At 43.0% G+C, this 21,305-nt stretch overlaps 1 protein-coding gene across 3 annotated transcripts in view; it reads left to right on the plus strand.

Annotated features, from left to right (window-relative positions):
- The window catches only part of gckr (glucokinase regulator), a 56,071-nt gene that overhangs the window by 24,936 nt on the left and 9,830 nt on the right, over nt 1–21,305 (plus strand). For all 3 annotated transcript variants that reach the window (XM_033021355.1, XM_033021357.1, XM_033021356.1), the window contains exons 8-15: nt 3,823–3,917; nt 6,581–6,686; nt 10,079–10,197; nt 13,521–13,619; nt 15,662–15,759; nt 18,036–18,112; nt 19,343–19,439; nt 19,546–19,643. In XM_033021355.1, coding sequence (XP_032877246.1) covers nt 3,823–3,917; nt 6,581–6,686; nt 10,079–10,197; nt 13,521–13,619; nt 15,662–15,759; nt 18,036–18,112; nt 19,343–19,439; nt 19,546–19,643 — 789 coding nt within the window. The remainder of the gene's footprint in view (nt 1–3,822; nt 3,918–6,580; nt 6,687–10,078; nt 10,198–13,520; nt 13,620–15,661; nt 15,760–18,035; nt 18,113–19,342; nt 19,440–19,545; nt 19,644–21,305) is intronic.

Consider the following 21,305-nt stretch of genomic DNA (forward strand, 5'->3'; position numbering starts at 1 on the left):
GAATTCTCTAGCTCAGAGGGCGGTGGAGGCAGGTTCTCTGGATACTTTCAAGGGAGAGCTGGATAGGGCTCTTAAAGATAGCGGAGTCAGGGGATATGGGGAGAAGGCAGGAATGGGGATGATCAGCCATGATCACATTGAATGGCTGTGCTGGCTCGAAGGGCCAAATGGCCTATTCCTGCACCTATTGTCTATTGTCTATTGTTTTGGGTCGAGACCCTTCTTCAGATTGATGTCGGAGGAGGGACATGAAAAAGAAAGGAAGAGGCGGAGACAGTAGGCTGTGGGAGAGCTGGGAATGGGAGGGGAAGGAGGGAGAAAGCAAGGACTACCTGAAATTAGAAAAGCCAATGTTCATACCACTGGGGTGTAAATTACCCAAGCAAATATGAGGTGCTGTTCCTCCAATATACAGTGGGCCTCACTGTGGCCATGGAGGAGGCCCAGGACAAAAAGGTTGGATTCGGAAAGGGAAGGGGAGTTGAAGTGTTGAGCCACCGGGAGATCAGGTTGGTTATTGCGAACTGAGTGGAGGTGCTGTGCGAAGCGATCGCCAAGCCTGCGCTTGGTCTCACCGAGGTTGATCATATGCTGAATAATCCAACCACATTTTTGTTTGGAAGTGGAAAGAAATAATAGAAATTGCATTCATTGCAATGTGTAAAAATATTTGAGATACAGTATTATAATTTTGCTGCATGTCATTGTATATATCATGTCTTGATTGGTGAATATGTTTAGTTTGTGACTTTATTTGAAGCAGAAATAATATGTGAATGCTTCATTGAACATAATTCCGACTGGTAACTACGCACTTCGTCCGAGCACATTATCGCACGAGTCATGCAAACCGTCTTAAATGACCACCTTAACTGTCATTTTGCAACCTAAAAAGCTGCCAAGGTTGCCCGGCTGACAACAGAGAAAAAAAATTAAGTGAGAGCCCTGTAAGGTGTATAATATTTTTGACACAGTCATAGGCCTTTCTTACATATGCTGTCACAATGCACTGTAGTCTCTAAACAACCCTTCAGTAATTTTCCTCGCCCTCCGTTTCAGAATAATAGTGTTTTAAGCCAATAACTAGACACCAGCACTGGCAATAGATAAATAAATAAGCACAGCTTTCCAGCCCCTTATCTCATTGGCCACGCTCGGCTGCAAATCGGTGTCAATCTGGTGGACCATCTTCCTCTAGACATGGCGGTGAGGGATTGGGAGGAGCCTCACAAGTGGAACAGCTTAGGGCCTCTCTTCATCTAAATCCGGCCCTGCTCATTGGCCAATATACTGAATGTGTTCATGCGTACAATTCTCAGGACAAGGAGCCCCTGTACCAGACCTAGACTATGATTTCTTGATAAACTGAAAGATGCAGACTGAAGCAATTGATCTTTGATTTCTTTTTCAACAAAATGCCATTAAACCAGGTTGTAATTGTTGGCCTTTCAAAGCAACCATTTTAAAGTGAAAGCATGCAAAGAGTAGAAAATATTGGTGGGAGGTATGTGAAGACCTCTGAACCGTGGTAATATAGGTAATGGTATAAATCAAGAAGGTCGTTGTGCATGTAAAAAGTGTAAGAAAATGGTCTTCGAGTACCTGAACCTGATGACTGGCCAAACTAAATTAGTAGGCAAATTAATTGAGTTCATCACAGGTTATTTCTCGAACCGTCTATTAAAGAGCCAAAGGATTAACGGGCTATTTCAGATCTAGTATTGTGCACAAAGAAAGAGTTAATTAAGATCATTTGTCAAGGTACATTGTGGGAGGTATGATCATAATGTGACTGAATTTTAACAAACCTGGAACCGCCTCAGTCAGTCTCTGCAAGATGGGGGAACGAGAGGGTCCCGTCTCTCAGTCTGAGCTGTGAACATGTCTACTGAACTGTGAGTGGTTTTACTGACCTGTCTAAATGCTAAAGCTGTGTTGCTTTTGGTTTGGAAATGCTAAAACTGAGTTGCCTTTGGTTTGGAAATGCTAAAGCTGTGTTGCCTTTGGTTTGGAAATGCTAAAGCTGTGTTGCCTTTGGTTTGGAAATTCTAAAGCTTTTTTGCCTAATTAAAGTTGCCTTGCCTAATTAAAGTTGCCTTGCCTAATTAAAGTTGCTTTGCCTAATTCAAGTTGCCTTGCCTATATATAATTAAAAGTCTAATCTTGACCACTTCCTGTTTGCGCTTTATATTGATTTTAGAAAAAACGCTACCATGTACGGCTGTGATATTTGGCCATCTTACTCAGAGTCCCCGTCCGCTCATCAGGTGCGGAGGATTTTTCCCATCAATGAAATATAAATGAGTTATTAGTGTTTAAAAAATGTTTAGATTCTCTCTCCTGTCAAACACGCCATGAAGGCCACGCACCTTCTCGTGGGAGGGGGAGAGGGACTATAAAACCCAGAAGATTGGGCGTGGCTCAGTCTCTGCAAGATGGAGGGGGGAGAGGTCACGACTCGCTGTCTTTAGTGGCCTTGCACCCTGATTGAAATGGTATGAAACTGCACTTGAATTTGGTGGCCTTGCACCCTGCTTGAAGTGGTAAGAAACTGCACTTGAATATGGTGGCCTTGCACCCTGCTTGCAATGGAATTTCAAGGAATAGATGTGAGTCAACTGCCAGCCCACCAGCCGTGAGTGAGTGAGCTGCCAGCACAACAGGCTTGAGTGACTGAGCCGCCAGCCCAAGAATCCATTCGGCCCACAATGACCATACTAGCCATCTGGAAACCAGTCCCTTCAGCCCACAACACCCATACTAGCGCTCCAGAAAGCCCCCCCCCCCCCCCCCCCCCCCCCCCCACTGACCACCAATATTGGAATTGGTGGAGAGATGGAATATTGCGTTGGGGGTCCAGCCCTCCCGTGTGATGCTGGGACCCAACGGGTCCCACTTAGTCTAGTAAAGATTATTTCTGTGACACCTTATGATTTTGTTTTTGAAACTTAATTACATCAATTACTAGAGCATTGTCTATTCTCAGTTACCTTTTGCAAAAGGCTGTGCTGAAGGATCAGGCAGTGTCTGGGAAGGGAATGGCACCATCTCTCTTTCCATAAATTTAATTGTCAAACAAGACTATCCTTTGAAGTCCATAAATAAATTTTCCATATTTTAGTTTAGTTTAGTTTAGTTTAGTTTAGTTTAGTTTTAGTTTAGAGATACAGCACGGAAACAGGCCCTTCGAGGCCACACCGACCAGCGATCCCCACACATTAACGCCTTCCTACATACACTGGGGACAATTTTACATTTATACAAAGCCAATTAACCTACAAACCTGTATGTCTTTGGAGTGTGGAAGGAAACCCACGCAGGTCACGGGGAGAACGTACAAACTCCGTACCGACAAGCACCCGTAGTCAGGATCAAACCCGGGTCTCTGGCGCTGTAAGGCAGTAGCTCTGCTGTTATGCCACTGTGCGTATTTTTGATTTGAGATGATTTTTTGGTTTCTCCAATACTGGCATTACTCTGGTCTTTTGACATTGAATTCTATTGCCCATTTTCCAAAAATTGATTACTTATGTATAAAATAATGAGCAGAGGCAGCAATTAAAAACATGTATTATTGATTATGCATTTTTATCTTCAAATTAAACATTAACAAGTACAGCTTTATGGGTGTCACATCATATAACCATGGGCAGATAATGTAGAAAATTATATTTGCCAAACTCTTATGTGGATGTTTTATTTTTAATGCAGAAAGGAGTTTGTGAAGTTATATATTAAAAAACAGCGACGTATTTGTACCTTGCTTACAGTGGTTAAGTATGGTGTCAAATCACTATTATGAATTCCCTTTCATGCTTACAGGCTCCATTTGTTGCTGGTCAACTAGATTTCTGCATGAACAACCTGGACAAGTTTACTCCTGTTCTGGTGGGGTTCAATCCAATTAATATGGCAAGGTACAAAATATTTGTAGGTTTGCATTACATTTAATCATCCATTATAAAATATTCTGTCTGATGAAGGGTCTCGACCTGAAACGTCACCTGTTCCTTTTCTCCAGAGATGCTGCCAGATCCAGCATTTTGTGTCTATCTTTGGTGTAAACCAGCAGTTCCTTCTTACACGTAATATATTCAGCATTTGATAGTTCCAGATCTTCAGTATAAAGGGCATGATCTTCTTTCAGGATCAGGGAGTGCCCTTCTATAATGTCAGGTGACAGTTTAAAGGTTCAACGATCAGTTTATCGTCATGTGTACCAATAAGCCAGTTCGTTAATCTGACTGCACATGCCCAGACATAGGTCACTGGAGAGCAACATTCTCAGCAGCGGAACTGCTGCGTGTATACAGACCTGTTTTTCATCCGTAGTCAGGATATAACCGGGTCTCCGACACTGCTCCAAATCCCGTGGTACCCATTCCACGACAGGCCGGGGACCGTCAGCTGCCCCTCTCACCTTATCCAGTGGCTGTCGGTTAACCCCCTCGGTGCCGGCGAAAGCCGACCACCAGTCATCAACAGGGATACACACAAAATGCTACAGTAACTCAGACTACAGACTACATTTCAGTCAGGCAACATCTTTGGAGAAGGGTCTCGACCCGAAACGTCACCTATTCCTTTTCTCCAAAGATGCTGCCTGTCCCGCTGAGTTACTCCAGCACGTTGTGTCTACCTTCAGTGTAAACCAGCATCTGCAGTTCCTTCCTACAGAGCAACGCCTGTCCGCGGGTAAAGGCTGAGGCGGTGGGGAGAGAGATGGGGAGAGGGATGGGGAGATGGATGGGGAGACGGATGGGGAGAGATGGGGAGAGAGATGGGGAGTCGGATGGGGAGAGAGATGGGGAGAGAGGAACTCGCTATCGCGGCTGAACTGCAGGTCCCAGACACCCCATCTCCGCAAGAACTCCCCGGCGCTAGGCCAATCTCTCCATCCCCTCCCAATCCCCCCGCCTGGGTCAGTTTCCTCTCTAACTGCAATGGATAACACATAGGAGGAAGGATGTGGCGTGTTTGTAATCCAGCTAAGGGTTGGCTATGTTGATTGAAAGGCTACTCCTGTATTTAGAGTGTGCGAGTTAAAGTTTGTGGTCGGTGCTTATGGATGTCAAATGCTTCAACTACGTTTGCAGTTTTTTGGGCTCAAGAAACAGGAGAGAAGCCGTTAACCCGACATTAGCCGTTCCCTTATTCCATGAGCTTCAAAATGCTTCCTTGATTTTCTGGACCTTATTATTTTTAAAGAGTTTTTTTTAATTACGTGTCGCTAAGTGGCCGCTGTACAGAATGTGTCTCGCGCGACTGGAGGTCTGGGGGGCATTGCCCCCCCCCCCCTCTGCAACCAACGTGCAAACCCTGGCATTCCCTGCGGAATGTTAAACTAAACACATCTGTGAGCAAAACACAAGCACGCGCGTCTTTCACCCACCCTTCTCTCTCGCCCACCTCTCAACGTCTCTCCGCCGGTCCAGTCTGTCCCCCTGTCTTCCACTCGCATCTTTCCCCCCTCTCTCGCTGTTACACCCCGCTCTCCCGCTACCTGGCACCCCCGTTTTCTTTTTTTTAATCTCGAATGAACTTTGACAAATCCCATGATTCCTTTTGTTTTTCGGAATAGCAAACTCGCTTATTAAGGTACAGTGGAACTCAATTAACACTCCGCCATACTAAAAAAAAAGCAACAAGACACATAACTATAAAAAAGTTAACATAAACATCCACCACAGCAGATTCCCCACATTTCTCACTGCGATGGAAGGCAATAAAGTCTAATCTTCTTCCTCTTTATTGCTATGCAGCTGTGATTACAATCTCTTTTATAGATGAATTTTCTCCATTACCGTCTTCTATGCTCCTAGAAATATATGTTGGTCAAGTATGATAAATCTGATTAGAGGAAACACTAGAAAGAAGGAACTGCAGATGCTGGTTTACAAGAAAGGACTTAAAGTGCTGGAGTAACTCAACAGGCAGCATTACTTGAGAAAATGGATAGGTGATATTTCAGGTCAGGACTCTTCTACAGACTGATTGTTGGGGAGAGAAAAGAAAGCTGGGAGAGAGGAGAGGCAGGACAAAGTGTGGCAGGGAATAGACAGACACAAGGGAGATGGGGTTTTGATATGCAGATGGTTGGAGCAAAAGCCAGAGATTAGAGCAGAAGGTATGAGACAGACTGATTGAAGGTATAGAAATTGTGAAACCTGAGGAAAAAATATATCCCTTGTCCTGCCTCTGCTCACTCTCATCTTTCTTTCACCCACTCCCCCTAAATCAGTCAGAAGAATGGTCCCAGCATGAAACGTCACCTATCCATGTTCTCCAGAGATGTTGTCTGACCCATAGAGTTACACCAGAACTCTGTGCCGTCTAGAGGAAGCCAATGCAATATTTGAGAAAGAAATTCAAGAACTTAAGATTGTTGAAGACTCTGTCACCAAAATTGAAGAGGATGAAGGACCCACCTATTTTTAATTTAAAAAACCCATAATTTGGACTATCTAGTTAAACACTGGATGAAGTAAAAAGTACCATAATGAATGAGATCCTTGAAATATTCACTCCTGTTTGAATGAATGACTGTGCTGAGAATATTATTTAACATTTCCTTTTAAAGACCTGACAAAATAGAGGGATGGCACTTGACATTTCTTCAAGTGGCAGAACGACTTCAGGAACTTCACAACATACAGAAGGCATTTATTATCAACCCTTCTGTTGGGGTAAGTATGGCCCTTCAATTATTTTCTGCTAGAAAACCGATATAAATTATTGAACAAGTGCAAAGTAACGATGGGAGCTATCTTCAATTCTCAAAGTCATCTCTGCAGTACAACCAGAAAACGAGTAGTCCTAAAGAAAAGAAAATTAATTAGGAGTGAAAGTGTCAAAACAGCTGGAGGAACTCAGCGGGTCAGGCAGGATCTGTGAAGGGAATGAACAGCTGAAGCTTTGAGACGGGAGTACAGATAATTCTGCTTTAAAGTGACAGTTCCAATGAAACTGTGTATAATAAAATACAGCGCTATAAAAACAATTGTGTCAATGGTGGTGAGGGGGTTAGGGGATAGAGAGTTTCAAATTTGTAAAGGTCTTTTCAATAGCAATAGATTTATTTTGCTACACACCAAAAATACTAAAGGCTGTATATTAAACTGTTTGATAGAGCACCCTGCGCAAGTGTCAAAAGAAGTGATTGCTTGTCAGTTTCAATGACCACTCACAGTCAAAGTAGCAGCTGTGTCCTTGAGAGACAATGGTGTATGATTACTGCAGGGAGGTTACATGGAAGCAGGTTTTCCCCCTACACTATTTAAAATCAAAAAGACAGCTATTTTTTCTTTGTTAATTTCCAAAGTAACTTTTAAGTGTTTCTCTAGTTCCCAATCAAAATGGTATTACAGGTGCACAACCTTTTATCCGAAAGCCTTGGGACCAGACACTTTTCGTAATTCAGAATTTGTCGGCCTTCGGAATGGAAATTTTTTAGCGTAGATTTTAATGGCTGGCTCAGTGGTAGAGTGCTCGGCTCATATCCGCAAGGTCGCGAGTTTGCGCCTTGATCCCGGCAGTTACTCGGTCGCGAGTTTGAGTCTTCAATGTAGTTTTTTCTTGCAGAATAAATGTTTGTATGAAATGCAGTGTAGGAGAGGTGTACTGACTGTGTGGGCAGAACTTTGGAAGTGATTGCCCACCAGTCTAAAAAGCCGCTGTGTCTCCCTGTCCCTGGGATAGCAGGGGGCGATCAAACAGCACAATACCCCCCTCCCCCTCCAACTCCAGAGGAATCCGCTCCCCGATGGGCCGCTACGGCGACAAGTGGCAGTTTGCCCACAGCCCGAGCTGCGCCCCCTCATCCACCACCCCAAGAACAAGACGTACCTTGCACACCATCAGCTTCTGCCCCTACGTGTTCCTCTGGAGTTGGAGCGGGGCTGGGCTGGAGTTGCTGCTGGCTGTGGGTCTCTGGGATCTCCGTGCTTGCAGTGGGCCTGGGGGTCGGTGTCCCGTTGGTCCTGACGTCTCCGGCCACCCCCCTGGACTGGAGCTGAGACTGGGAACTGTACCGCCCTTGCCCCCTCCCTCTGCAACTGCAAACAACACCACTCTCCTGCAAGGGCGGTACAGTTCCCGGAGGATGGCAGGTGGCCGGAGACGTCAGGACCAACAGGAACCCGCTCCCCGATGGGCCCCTACGACGCCCCGAGCTGCGCCCCGTCATCCGCAACCCAGGTTCCTCTGTAGTTGGAGCGGGGCTGGGCTGGGCTGCTGTTGGCTGTGGGTCTCTGGGATCTCTGTGCTTGCAGTGGGCCTGGGGGTCGGTGCCCCGATGAGGGGGCGCAGCTCGGGGAACGGCTTCTGGTGGTCCTGACGTCTCCGGCCAGTTTGCCTCTGGAGTTGGAACGGGGCTGGGCTGCTGCTGGCTGTGAGTCTCTGGGATCTCCGTGCTTGCAGTGGGCCTGGGGGTCGGTGTCCCGTTGGTCCTGACGTCTCCGGTGACTGGCACTGACCTGCTGGTATCGCCGACGTGAAGACAGTGCAAAGCCCCCGCGCCGGTGCAATGAGCGGGGAGCTGGAGAGGGGAGGGAAGGGGTCACACACATGGCCGGGAAGCAGAGGGGTGTAGGTGGGGTGAAACTGAAGGGAGCGACAATCTGCTGCTGCCTGCCCGCTGAGTTAAAAAGTTCCCACGCAAGACTCACGATACACTGTGTATCGTGAGTCTACCGTGGGAACTTTTTAACTCAGCGGGCAGGCAGCAGCATATTGTCAATTATTAACCCTCCCGCGCAATATACCCTCACCTTCTCTTTTATGAATGGGGATTTAGTTCCCCTTTCTTCGAGGACCGACCGGAGGTTCCGCTGTCACCTCTGCGGGCCGCCCTCGGTGAACGTTTTCAAGGACCTTTCTTCAAGGACCGAAAAAATGTCCGCTATTCGGAGGTTTTCGTTATTTGGATCTTCGGATAAAAGGTTGTGCACCTGTATAACAAATTCAGCCCACGTAATGCATGCAATGTTCCTTAATTCATTACTCGTGTTATATCCATTTAGTGTTAAGGAACTTCACATTATAGCAGAACCATTTGTATTCCATTTCAGAGTTGGTTTCATAAGAAAGAATTTACAGTAATCCATCACATAAGAGTTTCCCAATTTCGTTAAAAATTTAGATTGGGATCCTTTAAATCACATATGACATAAAATTCAAAGTGAACCTCCTCCCTGAACTGTCCTTCAGTCTCAGTCTACCCCACGACAGAAGGGGGAGGAGTTGAACAGTTTTATAGCCATAGGGAAGAAGGATCTCCTGTGCTGTTCATTCCTGCATCTTGGTGGAACTAGTCTGGTGCTGAAGGTACTCCTCAGGTTGACCAGCATGTCATGGAGGGGTTGAGCTATATTGTCCAAGATGCTCCCGCAGTTTGAGGAGCATCCTCGCCTCCAAGACCACCACCCTTGAATACAACTCTGCCCCCAGGATGGAGCCAGCCTTCCGGATGTTGATCCTATTGGTGTCCGCTGCCTTCGCCCTGCTGCCCCAGCACAAGGCAGCAAAGAAGATGGCACAATTATATCTGATGCCTCTCAAGTATCTCTCCTTCAGCTCTCCTATTCCTCGTGCTCACGTACGTATCATCCCTTGGGGTCATCAGCCCTAAATACAGAAGGTTCTACAAGCACTCTGAAGATTCCCAGCTACACCCTGGCACCATCTCTCCCAACCCCTTCACTGACTCCGAGACTGCAACAAGATGGCAATACAGGATAAATTGCAGTATTGAAGTTAAATAATATTTTCTTTTTAAGCTATGGTGGTGATTAGCGTTAATTATAATGAAGTGCATTACTACTAAATTAGTTTTTGCACTATTCCTCTATATATCCCATTGTAATGTAGGTGCCATACCAACATATCCATTCTGTCTAAAGAAAGAGATTGCCTCAGAACGGGAGAACAAGCAAAGGCACATCACTATGCCATACTGTTCTCAGTGCTATGTTCTATATAGTGACGCACAAATCACGTCGTGGAGCAGTAAACATGTTGCAAGATAGATATTTGCATAGGACGCAGTCATTGCTATAAATCTCTGTGAACTATCTTTCAGCCTGAAGGGATTACTGGATCATCCAGGATGAAAGGTGGAAGTGCCACCAAACTCCTGCTGGAGACGGTGCTCCTGGCTGCACATGAGGCTCTGGAAAACAACACTGCCATCACACACAGGTGATTCTGAATCCACGTTCTCCAATTAATCAATAAAATTGCTTCTTATTTGAAATATCCCTCTGCCATCTCAAGAGCATGTTCCTTGCACCTGCAATATCTAAAAATGAAGAGAGAATGCCCAGCTGGTTGATGATTGGATTGCACAGTTACGCAGCTGCTGCCTCATAGAGCCAGAGACCCGGGTTCAATCCTGACCTCGGGTGCTGTCAATGTGGAGTTTGCACTTCTCCCTGTGACCGCATGTGTTTCCTTCAGGGGCTCTGGTTTCCTCCCACATTCCAAAGACATGTAGGATTGTAGGTTAATTGGCCTCTGTAAAATGTCCCCAGTGTAGGGAGTGGATGAGAAAGTGGGATACCATAGAACTGGTATTAACGGGTGATTGATAGTCGGCACGGACACATTGGGCCGAAGGGCCTGATATAGGCTGTATCTCTAAACTAAACTAAACTAAAAATTAAAACTAATATGTGAAAGAGAATGGGATAACACATTGGATTTTTTCTCTCAGTCTTATCAGTAGAGAATTTCTCTCCAATGTGCAAATGTGCAGAGTTGCTGAATTTCATCAAGCAAGCAGACGGGCCCATCAGAGGAGATGGCTGGGAAAATCAAAATCCAGTATTGTAGGTGCTGGAAACCTGAAACAAAAATAGAGAAACTGTAAAATCACATAGCATGCAGAAAAAGAAAGAGATTTGCAACTTCAAGCTGATGATCCTTTATCATACATGTGTAGGAGGGAACAGCAGATGCTGGTTTAAATCGAAGGTAGACACAAAATGCTGGAGTAACTCAGCGGGACAGCAGCATCTCTGGAGAGAAGGAATGGGTGACATTTAGGGTCGAGACCCTTCGAGATACAAAATGCTGGAGTAACTCAGCGGGTCAGGCAACATCTCTGGAGAAGGGTCTCGACCCGAAACATCACCCACTCCTTCTCTCCAGAGATGTTGCTTGTCCCGCTGAGTTACTCCAGCATTTTGTGTCGACCTTTATCATACATGTTGCTAATACTGCTGTGAGCTTCCAAAATGGATGATTTTTAAAATTTTATTTGGTCAGTGATTCTATTAGAGAAATGGTGTAGGATTATAAGTACCCTGTATATATTAAAAATAAAATTAATAATAGAGAAAAATTCCATTTGTGACAGTGGCATTTAAGAGGTTTTTGTGCTATATATTTCATCACTAATGGGCCTGTCCCACTTAGGCGATTTTTTAGGCGACTGGAACGGCGACTGTCAGAGTGGAACACATACACACATCGCTTCCTTCACCAGCCCATTATGCAGGCGGGGGACAGGACAAGCGGGGGGAGCGCTGTCTGAGTGAAATTCACACGGTGCAAAGTCAATGTGATACAGACACACACCATGATGAACAGGAAGGTTGGCGCTGTAATTAAGACGGTGAAAGCACAGTGTACGGGAAGGGTCACGTAAGTCCTTTAAGAGAGGGGGGAGAAGGGGGGAGAAGTAGTGGAGACAACTTTTAAGAAGCCAGAGATACACAGCTGTGCAGCTCGGCAGACAGTAACATTACCGGTCGGTTATCCTTGGTTCTGAAAACTACTGTTTACGGTTTTCTTCCCCAATGAGTCAATTCACAGGTCAGCACCGGCTACAACCTATGAGAACCTACGACAACCTTCGACCTCCTGGCAACCCACTACCACCGCAACTACGGCACGAGAATTCTCACTACTTTCCATGGCGGCTCCATTCTGGTCACCGCTAATTTTTCAACATGTTGAAAGTTTCACAGTGACCATAATGAAGGCGACTCCCCGGCAACCTCCCGAGAACATGTGGCGACCGCATAATCTCCTGCAGTCGCCCAAAACGTCGCCTAACCGGGACAGACCCATTAAGAATTTTAGTTGTAATTCTGACAATGTACTGATAGAGCAGCAATCAAAATGAGGCCCAAAATCTCTTCAGCTTATACCTGTATATTTCAAATACCCGAGGCCAACAGTTCTAAAAGGTGCTGGGTGCTAGGCCTGTTTTTCAACATCTGCGGCATTGAACAGAAAGGTCATGTGAGGTTTGGGTTTTGGGAGGATTAGCCTCCCATAATCTATATATCTGGTGATAATATTGGTTTGGAACAAGAAAGGTCGAAGTTCTACTTATGTCAGGCCTGGGTAATTAGTGATGGATTGAAATCCAACATTCCTGCAGCCCCCAGATTTTTCAACATTTCTTCACATTACTCCTGAACATGGACAGGCAACATTTTGGGTCAGGACCCCTTTTCAGACATTGTAGCAAGGGGGAGAAAGCTGGAAGAATGTAAGGGGGTGGGACAGAACCAGGCGAGTGATAGGTGGATCCCTCTTTTCCCTATAGCAACCCATTTCTGCCATTAATGATGTGCCTGTCATTTGCCCCACTCACATCTCTCTTCCAACTTTCTTCCCCTAATTCCAATCGAACCGAAACATCACATATCCATGTTCTCCAGAGATGCTGCCTTACCTGCTGAGTTACTTTGGCAATTTGTGTCTTTTTTTTACAGTAAATTCTTGCTCATCCATTATTCATACATCCGGAAACATATGCCATTGGCAAAAAAAATAAAAATAACATTTTTTTTTTTCAAAAACATAAACATTGGTTTGGTCCGATAGTTCTGGTGTGAAGAGATGTTCTTCAAGTTGAAATGGGCCTCATTGTAACAATGCAAATAATAGTGAATACATTTAGTTACTTCAATTTCCACAGTCTCAATGGGCAGCATTCTCAGTATTAATGTGTAGGGAGGGATTGCTGAAGCTGGTTTACACCGAAGAAAGACACAAAATGATGGAATTACTCAGCGGGTCAGGCATCTCTGGAAAAAATGAATAAGTGACGATTCGGGTCAAAACCCTTCTTCAGACTCGTTAATGTCCATAGTAAAGATGAGGGAATGAGGGCCTGGAAAACGGAAGAGATGAAGGCCGTGTGAGGATTCTTGGTCATCGGTCGGGATGGATTGGACCAGTGGGGCAAGGATGGAGTCAAAGTACGTGGAAATAATTTAGGGTGGGGTAGGAGCACACAGAAACAATGGTTCTGCTGAGGCAGTTCTGTTTATGGATTTTGAGAGAACAAGAAGGATCTGAAGAGGGGTTTTGGCCCGAAATGCCACCTATTGATTTTCTCCAGAGATGCTGCCGGACCCGCTGAGTTGCTCCAGGATGCTGTATCTATTTTCAATATTAACTTTGACTTGAAGCTGATAATATTTTCTTTTATATTGAAATAATAAAATTCAACATAATCTTGTAAAATCTTTATTTTGTGCATTTTGCCATTTGTAATTTTTCAGATGCTTGTTGGATTTACTGAGAAGTTATGAAGAAAATCTGACGATCACATATTCTCACAGTGAGACATTTGCTGCTTTGGTGAACCAGACTGGTGCAAGGTAAGGTCAGCAGAAAAACTTCCTTTCGATAAATTATTCCCCCAGCCACATGTTAATGCTTATATAAAATCAATAAGCTCCCTCAATCAATTAAGCGGCAGGATATTCAGAGGACAGATGTTATGTCCAGCTGCGGCAATCATGCTTTTGAGGATGAAATATTCCAGCGCAGTCTTATTTAAATTCTAAGTCTGAATGAACTTCATCTCCAGTTTAAGACATGTAATATTTTAAGGAACAGTACGCAGCTGGTGGAGCTGTTGCCTCACAATGCCAGAAACCCGGGTTTGATCCCGATCTTGGGTGCAGTCTCTGTGGAGTTTGCATGTCCACCCTGTGACCAAGGGAGTTTCCTCTGGGTGCCCTACTTCCCACATTCCAACAATGTGCAGGTTTGTAGGTTGAAGGCCTCTGTAAATTTCCCCTAGTGTGTAAGGAGTAGGTGAGAAAGTTGAATTACATAGAATTAGTGTGAAGAGGTGATTGGTAATCAGCATCGATTCACTGGGCCGAAGGACCTGTTTCCACTCTGTATCTTTAAACAAACGAAACTAATATGCAAATTTGTTCTGTATATGCGCAAATTTGATGGACCATGAACAGTAATTAGATACTGCGTTTCTGGTTAATAACTTGTTTGCAACACAGTGGTAGCTGTGTGGAATGAGCTTCCAGTGAAGGTGGTGGAGGCAGGTTCGTTTTTATCATTTAAAAATAAATTGGATAGTTATATGGATGGGAAAGGAATGGAGGGTTATGGTCTGAGCGCAGGTATATGGGACTAGGGGAGATTATGTGTTCGGCACGGACTAGAGGGGTCGAGATGGCCTGTTTCCGTGCTGTAATTGTTATATGGTTATATGGTTAATAAATGAAAGCCTTCATAGAAGCACATCTGCCATCCAGTGGTTATACAGTATATGTTTTTTTATAAGTTAACCCCATGCAAAAGAGTTGCACTGTCCATAACCTAACTGTAATTTTAAGAGATGCAACTGCCACAAGCTCCTGCTGTGCTTTTTTCTAATTTTTCATTATTTTTCTTGAAAAGATTGTGACAATTTAGATGTCTAAAATAATCACCTTTTTTGCAATGGTTTATGTACTACTTTATTGAACAATTATCATTTAAAGTCATTTCTGTTGGTGGCTGTGGTGAATCCTACCAGGAATAAAAATGAGGGTCTGCAAGAAGTTAGGTCACATATACAGTAAATATTGGAAACTCAGCAGGGCAGGCAAATGGCCTTGGATGGCTTTTAATGTTTGCCACTCCTTATTTCTTATCCTTAGTCCCTTTGCTACTTCCCTCTCACTGTTCGATTATCATCCTGGTTCTCACATGTTATTGATGTGACATTACACATGGTGGCTCCTCAGCAAATGCACCTTTGCTGGATGATGGAGATCCCAAGAACTAAGGCCTGTTGGCCACTCACATCAGTCAAGAGGAAGCCAGAGACTGACATGGGCTTTTGAGTGTGACAGCGTCCGAATTCGATGTCAGTATTGCGCCCCATTGCTGTGTGTTTCCGACTGTAAAAGGTTGCACAGCATTCCTCAAGAAGAACGTAGACTTGTTCAGAGGATTTGGGAAGATATTATACATCAAAATAAATGTTGTGGTTATTCATTCAATTGCTGACAGTCAGAATTATTACTATATAGCGCAGGACAAAAGCAATTGTTTCATTGAAAATATTTCAGAAAATAAGTGCTTCATCCATATTTCCCCTGAAGACTAGATCTCATAAATTATTTTCAAACTTTATTAAACGTGCCAACAGATCTTTCACCATATGCTAGTCTTCTGATTTTTTTTTACACATTTGCTGACTCGGAAACATTATTTTCTGCACTGGTACCACTCTTTTTTTAAATCTGAGTTGCTGCCCATACTTTCTGAATGGAAAATCTTGAGAAGTGTGGTATTTTTCTATGGGTGTTCTCCACAGATAGGTTTGAAAACAACTAATCTAATTACAGTATATTGCTTTTCTTTGATTTGCTGGTACGTGTTACAGCTTTGGTCATATTTTTAGCTTACAGCAGAATGGTCATATATATTACATTGGATGGAAGTCACTTGGTATTATGGGAATCATCGATGCAAGTGAATGTGTACCAACATTTGGAGCAGGTAAATGGACCTCTGCTGTGATTTTATCAGGACATCATTTCGAAAAGAAGTAGTGGTAGGAAGAAAAGCCAATGCGCTGAAAATTATCACTCTTTGATATGAGATTGCATTTAGGAGTCATGGAAGAAATGATGTTAAAGTGAAAGGCGGATTCTAAATAGTGTCTCTCTTCGAGAAAGGCATAACCCATGGCTCCATAGATGCTGCTGCACCCGCTGAGTTTCCCCAGCAATTTTGTGTACCCATAACCCATGTCTGTTGTGGGAGGAAGGTTGACTCATTATTTCAATACAAATACTCTCTGTGCATTAAGCAGATGTACAGTAAACCAAGAGTTTAGCAATATTAAGAAGTTGCGTTATAGACTGCTGTGGACATGAAATTCAATTACAATACTGCCATACTTCAAAATTGCATTGTAGTGATTACAAAATGTCAAATGTTTACAATGCAAATTTACAATCCAATTCAGTTCTTTGTTTTGTGGTACCTTTCTCCGGTAAATCTAATCTCGCGTCAAAATGAGTGTCGATGTTTGATGGCTTGTCTTGTGCATAACAAACCAAACACACAGTTTACAAAATGGGGAGTGGTTGAATGTGAAAGAAAATTCTTATGATCCAAGTGGGATGAATGAAAGGAAAATGTTTACCATATCTCAAGATAGTCATTAGCTCTTGGTTCTTTCAGTTCCATGTTTCCAGAAAATATGTCTTTGCCCATTTATAAGCCTAAAAAGTATTAGCTGTTATCTTCAGGCAGTAAATTGTGCAAGGAAAAATACTTGCAATAAGCAGATTCTTCGAGTTGAAAGTTAAACTAGGTAGAGACTGAGTTGCTCACCGGAAACCCATCCTTACATATCCAGATCAGATGAGAGGCATCATCCTCAGTAGTTCCCTTTTATTCATTCACAGAATATAGACATCTCTGGCGACAACATTATGATATGGTCCTTCCTAGTTGCACTGGGCTGGTCATTGTGAGCGTTCTTGAACTACTGACATACTTATGGTGAAAGTACTCTCACAGTTGTTAGACAAGGAGTTTGATATTTTCGACGAAGTAATGATGAATTAATAGCCATTTAGTCAGCTCCTTGTCAGAATTAACAATGAAGATGGATTGTCATTGTTCCAGAACCAAGTCTTTGGCTAGAGGACATTTCATAGACCAAAAAAGGCCACAATACTGCCGTATAATTTTGAGCAAAATGAAAAGAACTTCCAAATTATGTTTCTGTGTTAAAAGGAATTTATTGGGAGTTTGCAGACAATTCACAGGAGTTTTCTTGAGGGAAATATTTAATGTTCTCCTTGGATTGTCTCTTTGAAGTCACGTCACACAGTGGTAAATTAAGAATTTATCACCAGTTAAAGGAAATAATTCTGGAGTGAGAAGCAAACAGTTGTAAAGTTGATTACATGACCATTAGATTATTGGAGGGGGGGAAATATCTGATGCTATATCACTCTAGAGGGTAGAAAATCTGCCACATTTACAGTCCTGATTTACTCGTGACTCTGGACCCACACTATCAAGGTTGAGTCTTAACTGCTGTCTGAATGGCTATTCTAGTCTAAAGGAATTAGAGGTGAGCAATAAATGCTCACCGTCAAAATAAATAAGTGCAAAGGGCAAAGGTTTGGAAAGGATCTAATGAAGCCGAATGTTACTCAGATAATAGTTGATATCCTCAATTCACAATTCCTTAGTTTGGATAAATTAGGAGGTGCCTTACTCTGAGATTGATTGGGGTTTGAGGAATTTGGAGGCCTCTTGCTTTTCGAGCAGGAATCAGTCTTCTTTTTACTAAAAACATATAAAAGAAATGGAGAGCTCTCTTGGCGAGGATGCAGCAATGCCATCTGGCAGGAAATCTCTAACAATGCATTCTGTTATAAAGAGCACATTTAATGCATAGCATAACATTTAATGCCTTGCCTTGTTCTCAAATAAATATTATTCTGTCCCATGATATATGCAACATTTTTTCATAAAATTTATGACGTGATTCATGGATTCTCCAATTGATCCATTTCTGCTTCAATTCAGGAGACTGGTTTAATTATCTGTTCGATTGTGCACAAGAAGCATGGATTTCGACAAAGACTGAGCTCTTGAGATCGAAATTCATGGTCCTTTGGTCACCTCCATTGCTGCCACTGTATATACAGTAGCTCCATGCTTTAAGAATTAGAGTAACAACATTGGCAGAATGATGATGAAACCATTCTCCATTCCATAAACATTGCTGCCATCTTTTGTTCTTGCAGATGCCGATCACGTGCGTGGCTTCATCTATAATGGCTTCAAAGAAATGGCAAACAAAGAAGGTGACATGTCAGCACTGGTAGGTATTTTTAAATTTCTACTTCATATGCAGCTGACAAGTTTGGGGCCTGTTTTAACTTAATTAGCCAGCTGGTAATGATATAATTGACCACTGTCAGAAGACTCACTGCCCTAGGATTGCTGCTGCTCTAGCTATGAGCATTTTTAAAGTGCACTGCAGCTGATTGAGAGTGTGACTGTCCGTTTCAAGCAGTGGTCCCAGGTCCTTTCAATATTCAAGTATTGATTTTGAGCTGTAAGTAGGATCCTTAACAACAGTTTTATGGTACAATTGGAAAATAAATATGCCCTGCTTTCTCTATCTTGGTTTACAAATGCTTCAGCTGGACAATGACCAAGAAATATGTTTTAATTATTTTTGTATGATTATAATGTGTAAAAATGTTCCACAAGACCCCATGGAAATAAACAGCCTTCCTTTCTTATTCTGCATTCCTCCTTCTCAAAGGACTTTGTTTAATTCTGTCTGAACCAGCAAGGATAACAAGCATGGGGGAGGTGCCTTCTGAAGGTGCCCCATCATTGACTTGGAAATACGTTACTTTCCCTTCACTGTTGATGGCACTGTTGGAGTAATGCCCCTGTCTCACTTAGGAAACCTGAACGGAAACCTCTGGAGACTTTGCACCCCACCCAAAGTTTACGTGCGGTTCCCGGATGTTTTTGTCAGTCTCCCTACCTGCAACCTCCGGCAACCACCTGCAACCTCCGGGAACCGCACGGAAACCTTGGGTGGGACGCAATGCCTCCAGAGGTTTCCATTCAGGTTTCCCAAGTGGGACAGGGGCTTTACTGCAAGAGAAGGGCTGCAACAGTCAAGACAGCTCACCATCACCATCTCAAAGGCAACCAGGCATGTGCAATAAATGCTGAGCTTACCAGCTACATCCATATGTAGTCAATGAGTAAAATAATTGCCATGTGCCTCTGGTTCTCCCTGATATTTCACATGCAACTTTAGCAAATCACCTTGTAGCTTCTATTTTTGGCCATGTTGCTTACGGTTGCTCTTGACAGAAGGCGATTGGAATATGAAATATTGATGAACAGGAGCACAAACTATGCGTCTGACACCTTCATCGTGATGTACCCATGTTCTGGTGCTAACCAGTTACTCCACACAGCTTCCTTATGCACCCTCTCCACTTATACACAAAAAATGTATTATCCACCTGAATTAGTTTACAGTCATAAGTAACCGTTATATAAACTTTCAAATCAAATCCAGGGACCAGAATTTGCTGTCTCCCATGAACATTTCCTGAAGACAATACTTCCCATAATCCTCAGGAGCGACACTGTTGTCTTTGTCTTCACCTTGGACGGTTGGTAATGAGAAATCTTCAGAATAAAACAAGTCATTTTATGTTTTTATTCACCTGCACTTTGACTGGAACACTGATTTTCTGGCATTTCCTTGTTCCTTTGAAGACGATGGTGCACAGATTGAGAAATTTGCACGTCAGGTGAAAGAGTCAGCTTTCAATTTGTTTGCAATCTCACATGGAACAGCAGAACAACACATGCCTGTGAGTAGCCACATTTTACATATCTATCAGGAATTTGTAACATGACTATGTAACAAACATTTAAACAAATGATAGACACAAAGTGCTGGAGCAACTCAGCGGGTCAGGCAGCATCTCTGGAGAACATGGTGACGTTCTGGGTCGGGACCCTTCTTCAGGCTGAATGCAGGGAGAAAAAAAACTGGGAGAGAAGACAACTCACAGCCGGCGACAGATGACCTCAGGCAAGGGGGTTCCCTGATAGGCAGATTGTTGGACAAAGGCTAGAGATGGAAACAAGTATGAGCCCAAAATAAATACATAGTTGCGAAGTGTAAAACTTGTTGAATATCCCGTCGCACAAAATTATGTGGTCACAGTTACTTATAATTTTGTAAACTATTGTTCAGTCCTGAGTGATAATTTAAAAACAATCCATAATCTCTTTCCTTACAGTGATATTAATGTCTTAATTGGTGGAGCATAACATATCAAATGTTGTGATGGTTTCACAGCTGTGCTATAGTACATCTTGCCAGATTAGTTCTATACACAGCATAAACAAAATTACAAAACCAGCAACTTCTATTTGAATACTGCATTTCATTAGCCATGTCTCCCAAAATATTTCACGAAAGCAATGTCAAAGGAATGAAAATCAAATACTGCAGTGCAGGAAATTTGTATTAAAACAGAATTTTTTTTAAGGCTCAGCAGACCAGGCAGCATTTGTGGAGAGAGAAACAAAATCAACCTTTCAGATCTAAAGCACTGATCTGCTGAGTTACTCCAGCACTTTGTGTCCTTTTGCGTATTTAACCAGTGTTTGCAGTTCTTTGTTTCTACAAGAAGATGTAAAGATCACAGGAGGTCCTAGAAAAAAGAAGCTCCCATGCACAATCCTAGCTTGGCGAGGCAAAAATCCCAACTGTAGGGTTAAAATACAGCATACTCTGGCCATTTCTAGCTTACATTCTTTTCACCTACTTACATTGCCACAAGGCTGACGGGAATTCTCCACGGAACATTCTCTAAATATTTTAAATCATTATCTTAGACCAAAACCAAAACTTCACTGTCATATTCTTCCTTGGAAATGAAATTATACAGAATGTGCTGACAAACAGGAAAATCTGCTAGTTAAATGCATATTCGTCACCTTTCTCAGGTGTCACAACTGTAACATAGGAAACTCCTTAGGCAAGTTAGAGAGAGTGGAACCAGATTGAAAACTATAAAATGGGCCAGCAGTTGTTCAGTCATTGATCAGTTAGGTTGAATGCAAAGATAGGTTTTGAGAACATTTTCAACATAAGTTAACAAATCAGGGAGATAAATAGCTTTAGGTAATATGTCTCAGGCAGTGAAATCAAGTGCTCTGGCTCTAATTATGATATGAAATAGAAAGAGCAGAGTGTACTGGAACGCCTACAGTTAGAAGGTTAAAGAGTACTAGAAAATATGTAAAACTGGGGAGCTTTTTGACAATAGAAATGTGATTTTTGGTGAACTTAATTTCATTTACACCTAGCTAATGATTGATAGTAAAAAATAAAGTTAATTGCTCGGATAAAGCATGGACACAGTGTTATTTTTTAGTTCCTGATTGATCGTAGAGCCATAGAGTGATAAAGGATGGAAACAGGCCCTTCGGCCCAACTTGCCCACACCGGCCAGCATGTC

Source organism: Amblyraja radiata, chromosome 5, assembly GCF_010909765.2.
Source record: "Amblyraja radiata isolate CabotCenter1 chromosome 5, sAmbRad1.1.pri, whole genome shotgun sequence".
Lineage (NCBI taxonomy): Eukaryota > Metazoa > Chordata > Chondrichthyes > Rajiformes > Rajidae > Amblyraja > Amblyraja radiata.